Source organism: Lissotriton vulgaris, chromosome 1_2, assembly GCF_964263255.1.
Source record: "Lissotriton vulgaris chromosome 1_2, aLisVul1.2, whole genome shotgun sequence".
Lineage (NCBI taxonomy): Eukaryota > Metazoa > Chordata > Amphibia > Caudata > Salamandridae > Lissotriton > Lissotriton vulgaris.
The window spans coordinates 95249947-95265982 of NC_141686.1; the positions used below are offsets into that span (position 1 = coordinate 95249947).

Sequence of the window (16036 nt, forward strand, 5' to 3'; positions counted from 1 at the left end):
ATCGAATGTACTGGTTAAATCGTCGATGACTTTTTTACAATCCTCTATATTAACCTTGTCATAAAGGCCCTTAAAATGTGTCATCCATGTTTCGCCTGTAATAGCTAAATCAATTACGTCTGTGTCCTTATCTTGTAAAAAGGGAGCATTGACCGCCTTCCAGAAAGCTATGTTACCATTTCTCTGGCATGCTTCATGTAACGCGTGCCAGGCTTCCCTTTTATTATTTTTTTTTCTACTGGTTATGGCGATGTGATGGGATTTTCTGGCATGCCGTACTAGTTCTAACGATCTGGGGGATTCATGTAAAGCATGTTTCAACTTATTATGTGCCTTAGTTCAATCCTTATCGGTTGGCTTTGTTAGTATTATGACGAAATTCCCTTGTCAGTGATTTTCTAATTTCCTCTGTGATTTTATTAAAGGAGTCAAGAACTGTTTGTCTTTCTTCTGTTTCCGAAAGGCAGATTTCCATTTGGTCATGAGTATTTATAACTAACTTTTGTAGAAAAGCCTCAGGTTCAATCTTAACCCATTTGATGGAATATCTATTCGAACTCGTCAAGCTAATGGGAAGATTATTGGTAGCCTTCCCTATCGGGTTATCTTTTGCCTCTATAATTTTTATTCCAAAGGAAATAGGATAGTGGTGGCTCAACAGTGTATCAAGTATTCCCCATGATGACACAAGTCCTGAGTACCTCGATGACAAGAGTGCAAAATCGATAATAGAGTTGCACCCTCTCCCGTTATAAGTAGGCTGAAAGGGTATCGCTGGTAAACCTAATTTCGTTAACATATAACAAATCAAAATGGAAATTCAGATTATTTAGCAGGTCCCCTAATTTTGAGTGAATAAAATAAGTGGGGGTATCCTCCTTATTATCCCCAAGACAGCATATACCAGACACGCTGCGTGGACACAGAGTGCAATCGATATTGCCCACTCATAATAGGGCCAAGTCTCCAATCACCTTATCCTCCAAACTGGATAGATTACTCATAAGGTTATTAATGACTTTTTCCAGTAAGGGTGATGGGATATTGTTATAGAAATTTACAATTGCCATATTTTTTTGGCCTCCCCAGGTGACTAATAGGATCTGGTAATACTCCATTGAAATGAATTTAACGACTGTTATCCCTTCCGAGGTTGAGACGTAGGTGCAGAGCCCCCCTTTATTTCTACCTTGTATGCTAATGGTAGCTGGTGTATTAAAAGTTTGGTACCCATTAATATGTATTTCTTGGATAGACCATGTTTCCTGAAGACATAGTATGCTATGATTAGTTGCTATATCCAGCCATGGAGGGTAGGTTACTTTATCTAAAAGCCCCGCGATGTTCCAACATAGATTTTTTTGACTCTTAGGTGTTGTCTCTTCGAGGGGTACCCTCTCAGGGTCCCTTTTATTTGTATAGTTTTTCCCTTCCTTGATAGTTGTTGGTCCTATCTTTATTGGGGGGGTGTACTTGGTGCCGATATGCTTTGGGGTTTATTAAAATTTTTCTTTCGGGTGTCATTAGCATCTACACCTGGTTTATCTATAGCCTCCTGTTTGATCTCATAGCTTTCCGCCCTTCCAGATCCCTGATTCTCATTTAGTTGTATCAATAGTGGGCTGGTCGCCTCAACAGGTTGCTCCCCCATCTTATTCTTCCCTTGTCAATCTTGATCGTCCATGCCTGATAACGCTCCATAATGATTGTATAAGGTTACGCTCCATCTTGATGTATTGCTCGCCTGTTGCATTCTGCCCTGATAGTATATAGGGGACCTACGTGCAGGTGAACGTGGGGATAGAATGCCCCCAGTGGATTAATGCTTATAGAATTATAGTGTGTAGGATTGTGACTAGGTCTTTGTAAAATTTCACATACCAGTCTAGGGTCACTAAAAGTCAGAACTATGCAATCTCCGAGCGAAGTCTTGTTTTCCTTGCCCACCCATGCTACTCATCTAGCCATTTTAAAACAATTGAACAGTTCGTTCCTTAGCCCAGATTGATTTCCCAACCAGTGTAGTGCCTCATTTCTCAATTCCCTCCAGGTTTCATGTTTTGCTGGCAATAGTGTAGGTACATTACGGCATGAGGTAGATTGAGATGGTCCCTCATGTGTGGATTATTTAAATTATTTGGATCATTTTAGATGGTAACAGGACTTCCAGTCTCATTAGTAGCACCGGCCTTAAATGAAGGGTTAATTGATAGTGTGTTTCTAGTTTTCATTGATCTAGGGTTTAACTGTGATCTAAATTCATGAATTTTCATGGATGTCTCACTCCTACCAACCAAGCTTGTGAGTTATTCTCGTTGTGCACTCTTGTCAAATTAAACCACATCTTGACGTTGTTTCTTTGACATAGTACCTCTGATAATCTTTGTGTTCTTGGTAATGCTTTCTTGATATAATTTAAAATCACTTAACTTTGGGACTAGATAGCTAGCCTGGATTAAATGTTGATTTTGGTTTCCTTGCCCTGATGATCTCAGAGGGAGAATATCTTGTAGAAGTAACTTCAGTAATTCTGAAGGACCATGCTGTTTTTAATACTTGCAATCCCCAATTTAAATTATTTCTCCATGTTTGTTGAATGATGCCCTTCAAAACTCTATTAAAGTGTTCTACTGTTATGTTACCAATGGGATTGTAAAGTGATGTAGTTCTGTGAAAAAGTCCACTATCCCTCCTATCTGTTTGACTTATCCGACATAAACTGTAAGTTTTGCAGTGTGAATGTTTCTGGATTCACTATGCTGTGCATTATTCCGCCATCTAGTGTTTGGGTCCGGAATTGTCGTATTTCTTCATTTTTTTTTTCGTGGCCCAGGTGGAAGTCAACATACCACCATTTGGTGCCTCTTCGTGATGTTGACGCCCTTCCTCTGGAAGCTCCCACCTTTGGTAGCCATCTTCAGGTTCTTTTTTTCCGCCATTGGGTTTGGATCGTCGGAGAAGGAGCTCCAGAACTTCGGAGAGAAGAATCCACAGAAAACTGCAGGAAAACGACGGAAATCACTTTTCAACATACTGGACTACAAGTCCGGTAACAGGGATGACGAAAAGGTAGGAAAACATCGAGAATTTTGACGTTCTATTGAGAATGTGCACACGGGGGGCTCCCTGGGTGCGGTGATGGACAAAACACCCTTTAAATTCTGCGACAACTGCCACCACAAGATTGCGCAGAAGGACTAAAACCCAGTTTACAATCTCTGCCTGCCGCTCGACCATCGAAGTGAGGGCTGCAGTGCCTGCTCGGCATTCACACCGAAGACCCTCAGAGTAAGAGAGAGGCAAAGAAGCGCAAACTACAGCATGCAGGGGCATGGGGACACCTCCATTGCTCCGAGATTTAGGCTTCTCCAGTGGAGAAGAATACCACATCGCCGAAGAACCGGATGACGCCACAGTGGTCAAGATCGAAAAGCAAACGCCCATGTAGGTAAGAGCCGTTGAACCCCAGGCACTCCACTGATACTCGAAAGAGTGAGTCCAAGTCCTCCTAAGGAGAATTGCCGTCGAAACACACAACTGCATAAATACATTGACTAACGTACTCAACTGGTGCTTCTAACTAAGCCTACCCCGGTGTACCTGACCTAAGCCGAACACATGGGAGGGGATGAGCAGTTTTAAGTTAAGTTGGTTAAGATTATTTTTCCAGGAATCTGCATCAAGAATTCTTTTAAGGGTTTAATCAGCTCCGTACCTTGGTAATAGAAAGTGGGAGTTCTGGTACCTCTTTCCTCAGGACTCGATATTCCAGCAACCCGCAAGTGTAGGCTGGAAACACCGGAGCTGGATTTTCTCGGCTGGAGAAAAAGACAGCGTCTCTCGCAGTGCGTCAAACGGGAGGGGCGATTAACTTGTTTCTTGTGTTGGGGGTCTTGTCCGAGAGGTAGAATATGAGTTGCGTGTCGTCAGCATAGGAGAGGATGTTGATGTGTGCGCAGATGACATGAGTTGGCCAGAGGGATCATGTATCACATCTTATAGTTACGTCATTTCCACAGAAAGAAAAAAATAAGGAAACGCAGGCTAATGCCTCTCTAGCTTGATGACTGCATATTTTTCTTTTGGTGACTAAGACCTAGACGCATATGCCATAATTTCTTCTCTTGTATTGTCATTGCACTGTGGTAGCACAGCACGTAACCCTTTATTATTAGCGTCTGTGGTGATGTAAGAGGGTACATTGTGGTTCAAAACCCTGCAAGGGAGGAGTGTTGCAAACATAGCACCTTTAATTTCTGTAAAAACATTTATATTTTTTTAACCACACAAATTTGACAGTTGTCTCCAACATCTTCGTTATCTGAAATATTCTCATCGAAAAACATTCTTTGAATCTGGGATTGAACTTCACGAGCCCTAAAAAGGACCCAAGAGCATCATTAATTTGCAGAGATAGGCATCCCTTTTCGCACTTTACTTTTAGGACTGAACCCATTATTACTTAATCCGTATTGTGTCATAACTTGCTCTTGCGAGAATCTCTACTTAAAGCATTGAACTCTCAATCCATGTAATTTCAAAATACCCAGCACCTTCCCTGACATATGGCGATGATCAGCCTTGCTTCTACTCATGACTAAAATGTTGTCTTGGGAAAAAAAACATTTTTTATTCTACCTAATAGATTGAACTTGAATCTTTGAAAGACTGCAGCTGCCAAAGCTATGGCAAAATTAAGGCAACCATCCTGAGTAATAAAAGCAGTATTTTTTTTAGTATCTTCATAAAATTGAACCTGATGGTAAGCAGCACATACATCAGTTGTGGAGAATACCGCTATGCCCTTTACTATTGCCAGCATTTCTAATAGTCCATTAAAATTCTGTTATTCAAGTCGCAAACCTCTTCATAATGCCTTATTTTGCCATTGGCCTTTTGTGCCTTAACCAAGGGAGCCAACCACTCAGGTGCTTCGATTTTATCACTCTTGCTTCTATCAGGCTTGACAAATTGTTTGATGTTTCTTTCCTAAGTAAAACGGGCACCTTCCTGTCTTTATGATGTTTTCAAAATCTTAGGCAATGTTTCTAGCATAACCTTGTATGATCTCACTCTCGTCGATCACTAGCACTTGCTCAAAAGAATGTGTAGGTTTCTTTGGTCTAAACCTCCTAAAACTGAAGACCCTTTCTTTGTGCTTTACAACTTTGTGCCAATGCCTGTATTTTGTTATTGGTGTTAGTTATACTAATAATTGCATACTATATACAGTGCCATGATTGTGTTTCCCATACACCATGGGGGCCCATATCTCAAAATGTACTTCTGATATTTCAAAGTCGGCAGGGCTGCCGTCTCCGAGGCAGCATTTGCTTCCAGTATGGCAGCGGCAGCATTTTGCCATAGGTGTTCCCTTATGTCAAGTGTTTGTTTCATAATTTCCGGGTCTGCATTTTGCCTTGGGTGCTCTCCTTTATATACAACAAACAAAAATCTGTAGGTCTAGCAAGCTTGCGAGAGCTCAAATAGACAAACAGCACAAATAATGACCCTTAGTTATACAGCGGAAAGATCCTTAAAAAAGGACAGAATCCCATCAACCGCCGAAGTGGCATGCCTAATCATCTGGGATCTCCTCTTGGTTCCAAATCCTAGTGCCACCAAGGGCTACAACCCCCTCACTGTGAGGGAGGAGCTCAAGGATGTTTTAATATGAAATGTGTTCAATTCTAGGATTCCAGAGGATCTATCAGAAGTGAAGAGCTAGGAAGTACAGTGTGATGGGCGCAGTGCAATAATGTGAGAAGTGAAAATGTGGTCTAAAATTGACTACCATGATGAAAAAAAAGCCTTTTATTCATTTTCTCCTGGTGTCAATATTAAAAACAGTACAAATGCAGTTATAAAATATCAACTGCATATGGCTGGGAGACAGGTCTACATGTTTCGGACATTGTGATCTTGGTGCGATCGTGGCCTTCCTCAGGACCTTTTATGTATTTTTGCTACTGCGAAAAAAGTGAGCTAAAATGTCACAACTAATTATGTTCGAACTGATACACCTTATATGGCTAATCGTCCTGATAATAGGTAGTAATGGTATGCTGGTCACACCTGTAGAAAAAGGTTATAACAACATAAAGGTCAAAGAAATTGTGCCAAATAGTCTAATAAACACGTGGGTCATAGGTACCCTTTGTGATCTGTACCTAGTAAGTGTATATCACATAAATTAAAAAAGGTGTGCTTACCCGTTACTTACGAGACAGCTGCTTCACCTCACCTAGCAACAGCTCAGGACGTGAGGCCCCACTCTAAAAAGGAGTAAGGCGCAGGCAATAATCAGATATAGTGATATAACCTGTTATACCCACACTACAGTAACTAATTAAGTCAATTCAATTCAGTATCAATGATAAAAACATGTTCCAAGCTGTCTAGAAGAAATAAGGTGTCATGTGAAACCTAGATTCACTTCCACATCCCTTCACAATCGCCAATCACTTACTGCTATCGCACTCTCACCCCTTCTCTCACTAATTCATAATACAACACTCAAATTCTCACATTCAATCTCATTGGTAGTCTCAAGCACACTCGCACAACACATTCACTCCCAACACATTCTTTATTTACATTTTTGGAATCAAAGGCACGATCATACATAAACATAAGGAAAGAGTAGAAAACAATAAAAAAAAACGAACAGAAATGTCCAAACCCATTACACGACAGATGGGACAGAGCTGTGGCCTGTAAGACCCACCTTTCCTGAGGCATGGAAAAGATGAGTGACATGACTGCACGCATGCTGGCACCTTTCAGGTGGATCTAGCCCAGAATCATGAAGTCAATGGAGCCACGAGAATTTACCAGTGGATCCCATCCTAAGATTCGATCCTTTCCCTGAAGGAAACAACCAAGTTACTCTGTGCCTATAGCGTGGAGTAAATATGAGGTTGATGGGCAAGTGGGGTGCAGGTAAGGACCAAAGCTTGAAGGACATTCCAGGGTAAGAGCATGGTCTTTTGGTGGAGCAGGAACAGGTAGACATTTAAACAGATAGCTTTTGGCAGATGATGCAGTCAGGAAATTCTTTACTCCAACGCCGGATACTATTCATTAGAGGACAGTCTGCTTAAGCACATAGGTCCACTGCAACAGTCAGTTTGTCTTTAACTGATAAAACGGTGCAACAAAGTTGCCACTGCATAAGTGCATCACAGATGGCACGCAACCAGATCGCTATCAAAGCACCCATAAGTGTTCCTTTAAAGGGTGGGTACCTCATGAGGGATGTAGCGCATAAATACGGACCTTTGTACACATCTGTACTGCATTGGCAAACAAGACATTGCTGAAGTTTGTGTTGGGATCAGGAACTAAACCTTGTTCAGGAGAAAACTATGATCAAAGAGCCGTACACCAGTATAGATGGAGTTCTACATGTTCCATGGCTTATTTCCAAGTCACATGGGAGGAGAGGGTGTCCGTCACCCTGGCTCTCATAACCACATCCAAGGACCATTCTTGCAGCCTTCGGCTTCCTCCAGGAACTTCAACCAGTTGAAAGAAGTATCCTCAGATTCCCAAAGCTGGGAAGATGGGCATATCTGCTTCTCTATGGATTCTGCCAGGACATCTTCAAAGGCCTTAAAGCTTCCGAGGCATTCCTCCAACTGCCTTTCTGAGCGGTCGTCTTCTGGTAACTGGTCTAGTACAGAAGATTCAGCAGGGGCATCCCATGTGTGCAAGGCACGCCTCCAGAGCTTGATCTGTGTGTCCCAGGATCTCCGGCTGTACTTGCGGTATTTGATGGGGGTTTTTGGATGGATTCCTGGCTTCCTCTCGGCCCTGGGGACCTGCTGCAGATAGCGGAGATATTCAATGGTATTTTTACCATAATCTATCTGCTTCTGTCGCCTCCTCAGAGTTCCCTCATCAGTCTCGTACTTTGATGGGTCTCTGAAGCAGATCTTCCGTCCACAATTCAGGTCTGGCTCTGTGGACACGGGAACACTGACCATGCCAGGGGGTATTGGCTCGGGCATCCAGGGCCGTTGCATGGGTATCCTGACCTCAGGGTTCACATCTTCAGAGAGGGTCAAATCAGATGAAAGAATACGAGACCTGCTGTTCACACCAAGTAACTCCTCCAGAGCAGAGCTGTACTCCACCAGCATCCAGGGCTCAGGGAGCAGGGCCGCAGGCAGGGTGCCCATCTGCTACATAGGTTCCTGAGGAAGACTGCAGCCCGGTAACTCCTCCTGCATCCATCCCGCAGCTCCCGGCTCCATAACTCCGTCACTCACACACACTTTTCTTATCATGTTTCATTTGCTGTCAAACCTGTAATCTCCATGCCAACATCAGAGCTGGAATCTTTCTGTGGGCATTCGAAGCGGCAAGCTGTGATTCCCAATGAGGAGCCAAGTAGAGCAGCAAGGCCAGGTTTGAAAAGGGGATGGAGCACTTCAGTGCCTCGCCCAGCTGATTGATAAGACTGGAAGACAACCCTATAAGAAGCTGAGACAATGCTCTGGATGCCATGCACTTCAGTTAAATTAGATAAAATAATCTGCTTGCCTCAGATGGTCCATGCTGCCGTACTTGAATTAATTTTTACATTGACAACCTAGGCTTTCACTGATGCGGTTATACAGTAGCATTTTTCATAGTGTGGGAGCGATGGCTGCGGAGTGCAGGGCGATGGCCACATTAGGTACATGCTTATTGCAGTCTTTAGAAATATGCCAGGAGTAGTATCATTTTGCTTGTAATCCACCTCTTTACCTTGCTTGTTAATGAAACACCAGGGTCCTACAAACTTTTGGAGGGACACTCCAATCTCCCAGGGCACTGTCCCCACAGACAAAGGCATTGTGGTGTCACAAAGGCAGCGTGCTATTAACATTATTGGGGCAAACTAAATGTATAAATTAGAAGCTCAACACATTCTTTTGAATTTTGTTATTCGATTGATACAACATCGAGGCAGAGATTTTTTTCCTGGTGTGTATTAAAGTACTTTGCTTTACGACAAATAGACCTTTCTGTACCGCTGCTATTGCCGCAACTATTGATGCATGGATAGAGACTGCCTTCTTCTCAGGTCTAGCGCCTGCAATAGAAATAATGTTTAGAACTCTATTTTTTATAAATAACCAAATGAATGTTGGGGCTGGCAAAAGTGATTTTATATTGCACTTTTATTTTCAGCATTGAGTGGGTTAGATGAAGGCTCACTGGAAATGTTTGAGTTTAAACCTCTTGCTTGGTGAAATCCCTGGATGCATGTATTGATTTTTGGGGGATCTTTGCTTATTTTTTGACAGGTTTATGGGATTAACATCTATGCTAGCAAACCATCTAGTATTGTCATGAGAAGTTCAGTTTCACCCAGGATGAACATTTCTTAATCCGGGCCCAGTAGTCCTCCCTGTCCCTCATCCAGAGGTTCTGTCCTTATTGGTCACAGGACGAGGACATTTTTATGTGGAGTATGCCAGAGTGTATTGCACAACAATGTAACTTGCATTTGTCAAATTATAAAGCAGTGCAACATATTTCGTGCAGATCGATATATTGACTTGGAACATTCCCAAAAAAAAGAACAGCATCCTGTTTCCTAATGCTGAGAATTAAAATATTCATTATTTTTTTTAATCTTCCTTTTCTCTGATTCTAGCACTGGTTATTACCAATATTGATTATTGTAATTATCTGCTGGTAGGCCCTCAAGAACGTCTGCTTAAAAAGCTCCAGAGGTTAGAAAACGCTGCAGCAAGGTTGCTTCTAAACCTCCCCAAATTCTGCTCAATTTCCACCTTTATGGTTTCACTGGCTTCCAATCGGATCTCGGAAACAGTTTAAGGCTCTCTGTTGGGCGCATAAAAGTCATTATCATGAAGGTCCTAGCTTTATTCAAGAGACCTTCAAATGGTACTTCCCGCCCGTGCCTTACGTTCTAGCTTATCAAAAAAAGTATCAGTCCCCAGAATAAAAAAAAAAACTGGGGCGGTAGAAGCTTTCATCTTCTCGCCTCCAGGTGGTGGAATGCCTTACAGTTTCATCTGAGAAATCAACCTAATCTGTTAGTTTAGGAAGGACCTTAAAATCCGTATTTTCTCAAATTTATAGTCGGTAGCTTGGATATCTGTTGAATCCTATCCCCCAGAGATACATTTTAGTAATTGCTATGGTATGCTACCAGAATACTAGCGCCAAGACACCTTTGGGTATAAGCACACTCTACAAACCATATATAACATATAACCTAACTTGTCCGGTAATTACTAAACACTGTCCCACACACCATAGTGTCATGTATTTGCTATTGTGTTGATTTTTTTCCAGGTGACGTTTTTGAGAGTTCTTACTTTCTGAACTCATTAAATGTAGACCTTGTATGAAGGGTGCTCATTACCCTCCAGCCACTTCCTCCACCCCCCCCCCCCCCCAATCCCCCCCCACTTCGAGTTTCCTGGATTTGTTTGGTTTTCCTTACTTCGGTCATATGCAGACTTTTCGCATCCTGCTTGATATTTTTACGGAGAGTCTGAGAATGTAAGATAGAGGACCATTCAGTATCTAGCAGGCTGCTAGCTGTGATACAACTTTTTCGGATTCGCTAAAAAAGGTTTTCTGCAAAGTGCTGCAGGATCTAGAGAAATGAGTAGAACTATAGGCGATCAGTACTGTTTGGTCTGGCATCTGTATGAATGAAGGAATGGAAGAAAATCCCTATCACTACTTAATACTTGTTACTCATAGCTCTAGCACGTTTTATTCCCTAAAGCTACCTTACAGTTACTTGGCATTAGGAGTACTTCAAGTTTTAGCAAATCATCTGCACCTTAACTTTCGATTGCTGTTCTTTATTTACATTTGTTGCTTTCTGTTATAACAAATACGTTTACCGTGCCAAGGGAAAGAATGCAGATTAGGCAATTAAATTAAAAACAATATCCGCCTGTTTTGTTTTTAACTTTTCTTTGAGGCAAGGTTGTTAGACATAGTGTGAGAAGTTGGGATCCTTACCCAGACCCATATAACACTTTTTAGGACTGGTCATAAGGGTAGGATTCGTTGCTCATAACCATAAGCCTGCCCTCTTCCGGACCAAGTCCTAAATCCTTGCCACACCCTACAGTGTAATCTGCACACTCACAATTCGGGCAGTGTACATAGATGTTGCTTTCATTCACAGGCGATGTGAGAATAAAGTTCCAGGTGCAGACATTTTTTTAAAAAATTGGATTTCAAAAGAAAGCATTGTAAGCAGGTACTGGTGGCTCAGAGGACTAAAGCACCAGGAATCTGTTTGACCTCATGGTCCGAGGTTCGAGTCCTGTCAGGTCCTCTTTCCTTTTCATCCTCCTGAGCACACTTCACCCAAGAACAAGGCGGGGCTCTCCAATTAGTCCCTCCCTCGATAACTCCCTCATCCCTGCGCCCTCTGCCCACCGGGACTCACCATCTACACTGATGTTCAATTTGAAGAACCATGTAAAAAGGAGCACAAGACTGCCCAGTACCAATCGAGTCCCTGCAGAATTAAGCTATTTCTTGCTCTCAACAAATGCCACTCCTCAATCCTGGCTCTTTTCTAGTCCAGCATCGACCGTTGTAGCTCTGCTCGCTGGTCCTTCAGACAAGCCTGGCTTCAGTGACTGTCCAGCAAAAAAAGGAATTTTTCCTTTTGGGTAGACCGTATATCATCATCATCAAGCACATTCAATCAATACACTTAACCAGAATCACTCCCCTCATGGAATTAAATACACCTAATACATCATGTGAAACACTTGCAAAGAAAAAGTAATACATCAATTATATCAAAACAGACTGTTTATTTTCATACTGAAAAATATTCACCTGAATGTGCAATCAATGTAAAACACTCATTAAAAAAAAAAAAAAAAAATACAATAAAAATTCATAAAACTGCACAGGAGAAAGGGAAAGACAATCAACTTTGTCTTATCACTGTTAATTTAGACTCTGTCTGGGAAACACAGTGTTGGGCTTCCCTTCCCTATAACTCTTTACTTGTTGACCACTCCAAATTTAACAAATATGTAATGCGTCGACGCGTTTCGGAGGCTTTCGTTTGTTATAGCCACCTTCTTCAGGACAATAAGTAATTATTTCTCCATATTCTTCGTATAACCTCGTGATAAGGTGTCTTTCCTTCACCCTTTGTTTCGTCAACTAAACCGATTGTTAATTTCTGGTGCTTGACACCGCACCTGGTTCATAGGGAGCCGGTATGTCGTGATCTTATTTTCTGACCCAGGGTAATCGTTGCTCGTGGCTTTTGATTCCAATGGCAAACTTCCCTGGCGGATTCCAATGGCAAACAGAGCCCCTCTCATTTGTTTAAGACTATTCAGTGACTGTCCGCCTGATCTCTAAAGCTGGAAATTTGGAAGCATTACTCAGTCGTAGACTTATTGTTTTTTCTGTGGGGAGGAGCTATTGCTCATATGTTAAGGGCTGTGACGGGGAGGTCTGACGAATCGGTAATTGCTCTGCCACCCCACTGAGCCTGATGTATACTATACAAACATCCCCTATTAATAGAATGGATAGACTACACTTTTATTTACTTGCTGAGTTGTTACTTCCTGCTTCTACCTGTTTTGTATGCCCCCCTGTGTAATTTATATATTTATTGCTGGCCTTTTTTTTGTCCGTTTCTTCTTTCTCGGCTAGGAAAAGGGTGTTACTGCAATTGCTGTTCGTGTGTAGTCCTGTTTAGTAATCTCACTGTTTATTTACAGAGTCATATGTTGATATCTCTGATTAAATGAGTAGCAGGGCCGGCTCTAGGCATGTGCAAGCTGTGCACCTGAACAGGGCCACCACGCCAATATATATCCTTAATATATTAATCCTCTGAGGATGGATACATATTTGCGTGGTGGCCCCTAGCAGGGATTAGGCGGTCTCTGGCTCTGTTCCACTTCTAAACTCCCTGACCCCCTCCCCTCTTTACTGGCTTGCGCGCTCCGCCCCGCCCGGACCCACTCATCGGGCCCCCTACCTACGCCCCCTGCCCAGGGCCACCATGAGCCTAGAGCCAGCCCTGTGAGTAGTGAGTAAATTCCTAGTCATGTCCACTGTTATATTTGCAGAAAACGCAATGGTGTCTCCAACGGCTGTTATTAACATGCCTTTTAGGTCAGATCTTCATGTCTGCTGTGTATGTTATATTGCTCGGGAGTGTGTCAGCCTGGAGTATTTTTGTTGGGACTTTGCTGGTAAATGTAGATTCCTATCTTATCTGTGCCGTTCAAAAAAGTACTTTTACATAGAAACCAATACAAAAGAAATTTCAGAGAAATTGCGTTTCAGCACAACCGCTGTTGAAAACCCTCAACTAGTGTTTTTAGGTCTCGCCTGTCGATGCGCATGCGCATCGAGCAAGGCGAGAGTATTGCGAGTTATCCACTCTTTATCTACACTGCAAGGAATCGTGGCGATTCCTTGCAGTGCCCGTGACTTTTAAGGTCAATGCGCATGCGCATTAAGCTTATGCGCATGCGCATTGACCTTAAAAGTCACGGGCGCGTGCATGTCCGTCTTTGTTTACCCGCTCCGCCCCCTTCCCGCCGTCTCGCATTTCCCCCTGCCGCATCAAAGGCTTTCAGTTTCACGACCGGCCGGCCGTGTCAATTACATTTCTCTCCCCGCTCCGCCCCCTGCTGCGGCCGTGTCGCACTTCTCCCCCCCCCCCCCCTCCCCACAGCAATGCCCTCCGTCTTGTTTGTTGCAGTCTGTCTTCCTTTTGTCTCTCCCTATCCCTCTTACTTCACCTCATTCTCTCCCCTTCCCTCTGCCTCGCCATCTCTTCTTTCCCTCTCGATTCCCCGTGTTTCCTCCTTTCCCCCGCCTCACTCTCTTCACTATATGTCTCACTCCTGATGTTATTAGGTTGAAGATATTTCAGTGACATATATATTTTAAACAGAACGCGGTATTCCACAACATCGTTATCTTTCCTGAAATGGTATTTTTTTTTATAAAATAGAAGCTTGTGTAAAAAAAACGCTGCACATAGAGGGTACGTGCACTGTTGTTGTCCCGATACTGCCTTCAGAGACAGTCTGAGAGTTGCATTAAACCTCCACTTGTTTGGCGAGTGCGCAGAACATCCTGTTCCTTCTGGGCCGCCAACGGCTGAAGCTCGGCCTCTACTGCCCCCTGCTGGTATCAGGCGCTTCGGACAAGAACGTGATGACAGAAAGCTTAAATGAATCAGGGCCGCTGCTACTGCGCTGGGTAGCTCTCCGGCGGCCCATTGTTATTTTTTTCTGATCGCGTGATTGGATAAAGGCACCAAACGTATATAAATACGGCCCCACAGTCCAGCCATAAATGACGCGGGGAGTCGCATAGGAACAGAAGCAAACTCAGACCAATTTCATCTCCATGGGCCTCACTGGCGGGTGCGGCTCGAATTTTAATTCCACGGTGAGCACAAGACCTCTTCTGTTCGTCCGTATTACTTGGAGCGAATAACTTAAAACTGAAAACACATGGAGGGTGAAATGAATTAATCATGATGACCACCGGCATTGGCTTAGCTATCATTCCATTCCATCGTTTTTTGCTCATTGTGCCGTTACAGACAGTATAGGCACTCATGCTTGTCCGCATTTACATTCAGCGTGCTGGTGCATGAAATCCTAATTTGTTTTAACAGTTTGAGGGAGCGGCCGCAGGGATATATGATTTTTTTCTCCTTTGGGTGCAAGTAGTGGAAGCACGCCCTCTACTGCCTCCTGCTGGTACTAGTAGGAGCAGCTCCTTAGCAGCTATGAAGATGCAAGGCCCCTCCCTACTTTCTGCCCTGGCCCCTCCCCCTCTCCTTGAGGTGAGCTCGGCATCACCCTCGCTCATAGCCTCGAATCCATCACCCTGCTTCCAGTATGCACACCCCGAGCACGTCCTCGAAACACATTTCCATTCTGTCCATTCCTATGCATCATTCATTTATCACGCAGACACCTCTCAGATCCGTTTCAAAGCCAAACTGCAACTTTCTTGCACTCTCACTCATCCTCACTCACCCTCAACCCCTCACCCTCACTCACCCTCAACCCCTCACCCTCACTCACCCTCAACCCCTCACCCTAACTCACCCTCAACCCCTCACCCTAACTCACCCTCACCCTCAACCCCTCACTCACCCTCAATCACCCTCAACCCCTCACCCTCACTCACCCTCAACCCCTCACTCACCCTCACACTCACTCACCCTCACTCACCCTCACACTCACTCACCCTCACTCACCCTCACACTCACTCACCCTCACTCACCCTCACACTCACTCACCCTCACTCACCCTCACTCACCCTCACTCACCCTCACTCACCCTCACTCACCCTCACTCACCCTCACTCACCCTCACTCACCCTCACCCTCACTCACCCTCAACTCCTCACTCACCCTCAACCCCTCACCCTCACCCTCACTCACCCTCAACCCCTCACTCACCCTCACTCTCACTCCTCACTCCCCCTCACTCACCCTCAACCCCTCACCCTCACTCACCCTCAACCCCTCACCCTCACTCACCCTCAACCCCTCACCCTCAACCCCTCACCCTCACTCACCCTCACCCTCACTCACCCTCAACCCGTCACCCTCACTCACCCTCACTCACCCTCACTCACCCTCACTCACCCTCACCCACCCTCACTCACCCTCACTCACCCTCACTCACCCTCACCCTCACCCACCCTCACCCTCACTCACCATCACTCACCCTCACTCACCCTCACTCACCCTCACCCTCACTCACCCTCACTCACCCTCACTCTCACTCACCCTCACTCACCCTCACTCACCCTCAACCCCTCACCCTCACTCACCCTCAACCCCTCACTCACCCTCACTCACCCTCACCCTCACTCACCCTCACTCACCCTCAACCCCTCACCCTCACACAGTGCAATAGGTCTCGGAGCATTTGAGTTAGAGCTTTTAGAAATGTTTATGGCTTTTTTTTTAATTCTTTAGCATTGGCTACAGGAAACAAAAATGCTAAAGATTTACAAAAAAACC

General features: G+C 44.1%; 2 protein-coding genes across 2 annotated transcripts in view; one reads left to right on the forward strand and one right to left on the reverse strand.

Annotated features, from left to right (window-relative positions):
- Window positions 1-16036, forward strand: part of CECR2 (CECR2 histone acetyl-lysine reader) — a 453428-nt gene that overhangs the window by 230814 nt on the left and 206578 nt on the right. The window lies entirely within an intron of this gene.
- LOC147733981 (oocyte-specific histone RNA stem-loop-binding protein 2-like) lies at window positions 7250-8261 on the reverse strand. The gene has a single exon (XM_086953606.1). The coding sequence runs from the start codon at window positions 8181-8183 to the stop codon at window positions 7467-7469; it is 717 nt and encodes a 238-aa protein (XP_086809732.1). The 5' UTR covers window positions 8184-8261; the 3' UTR covers window positions 7250-7466.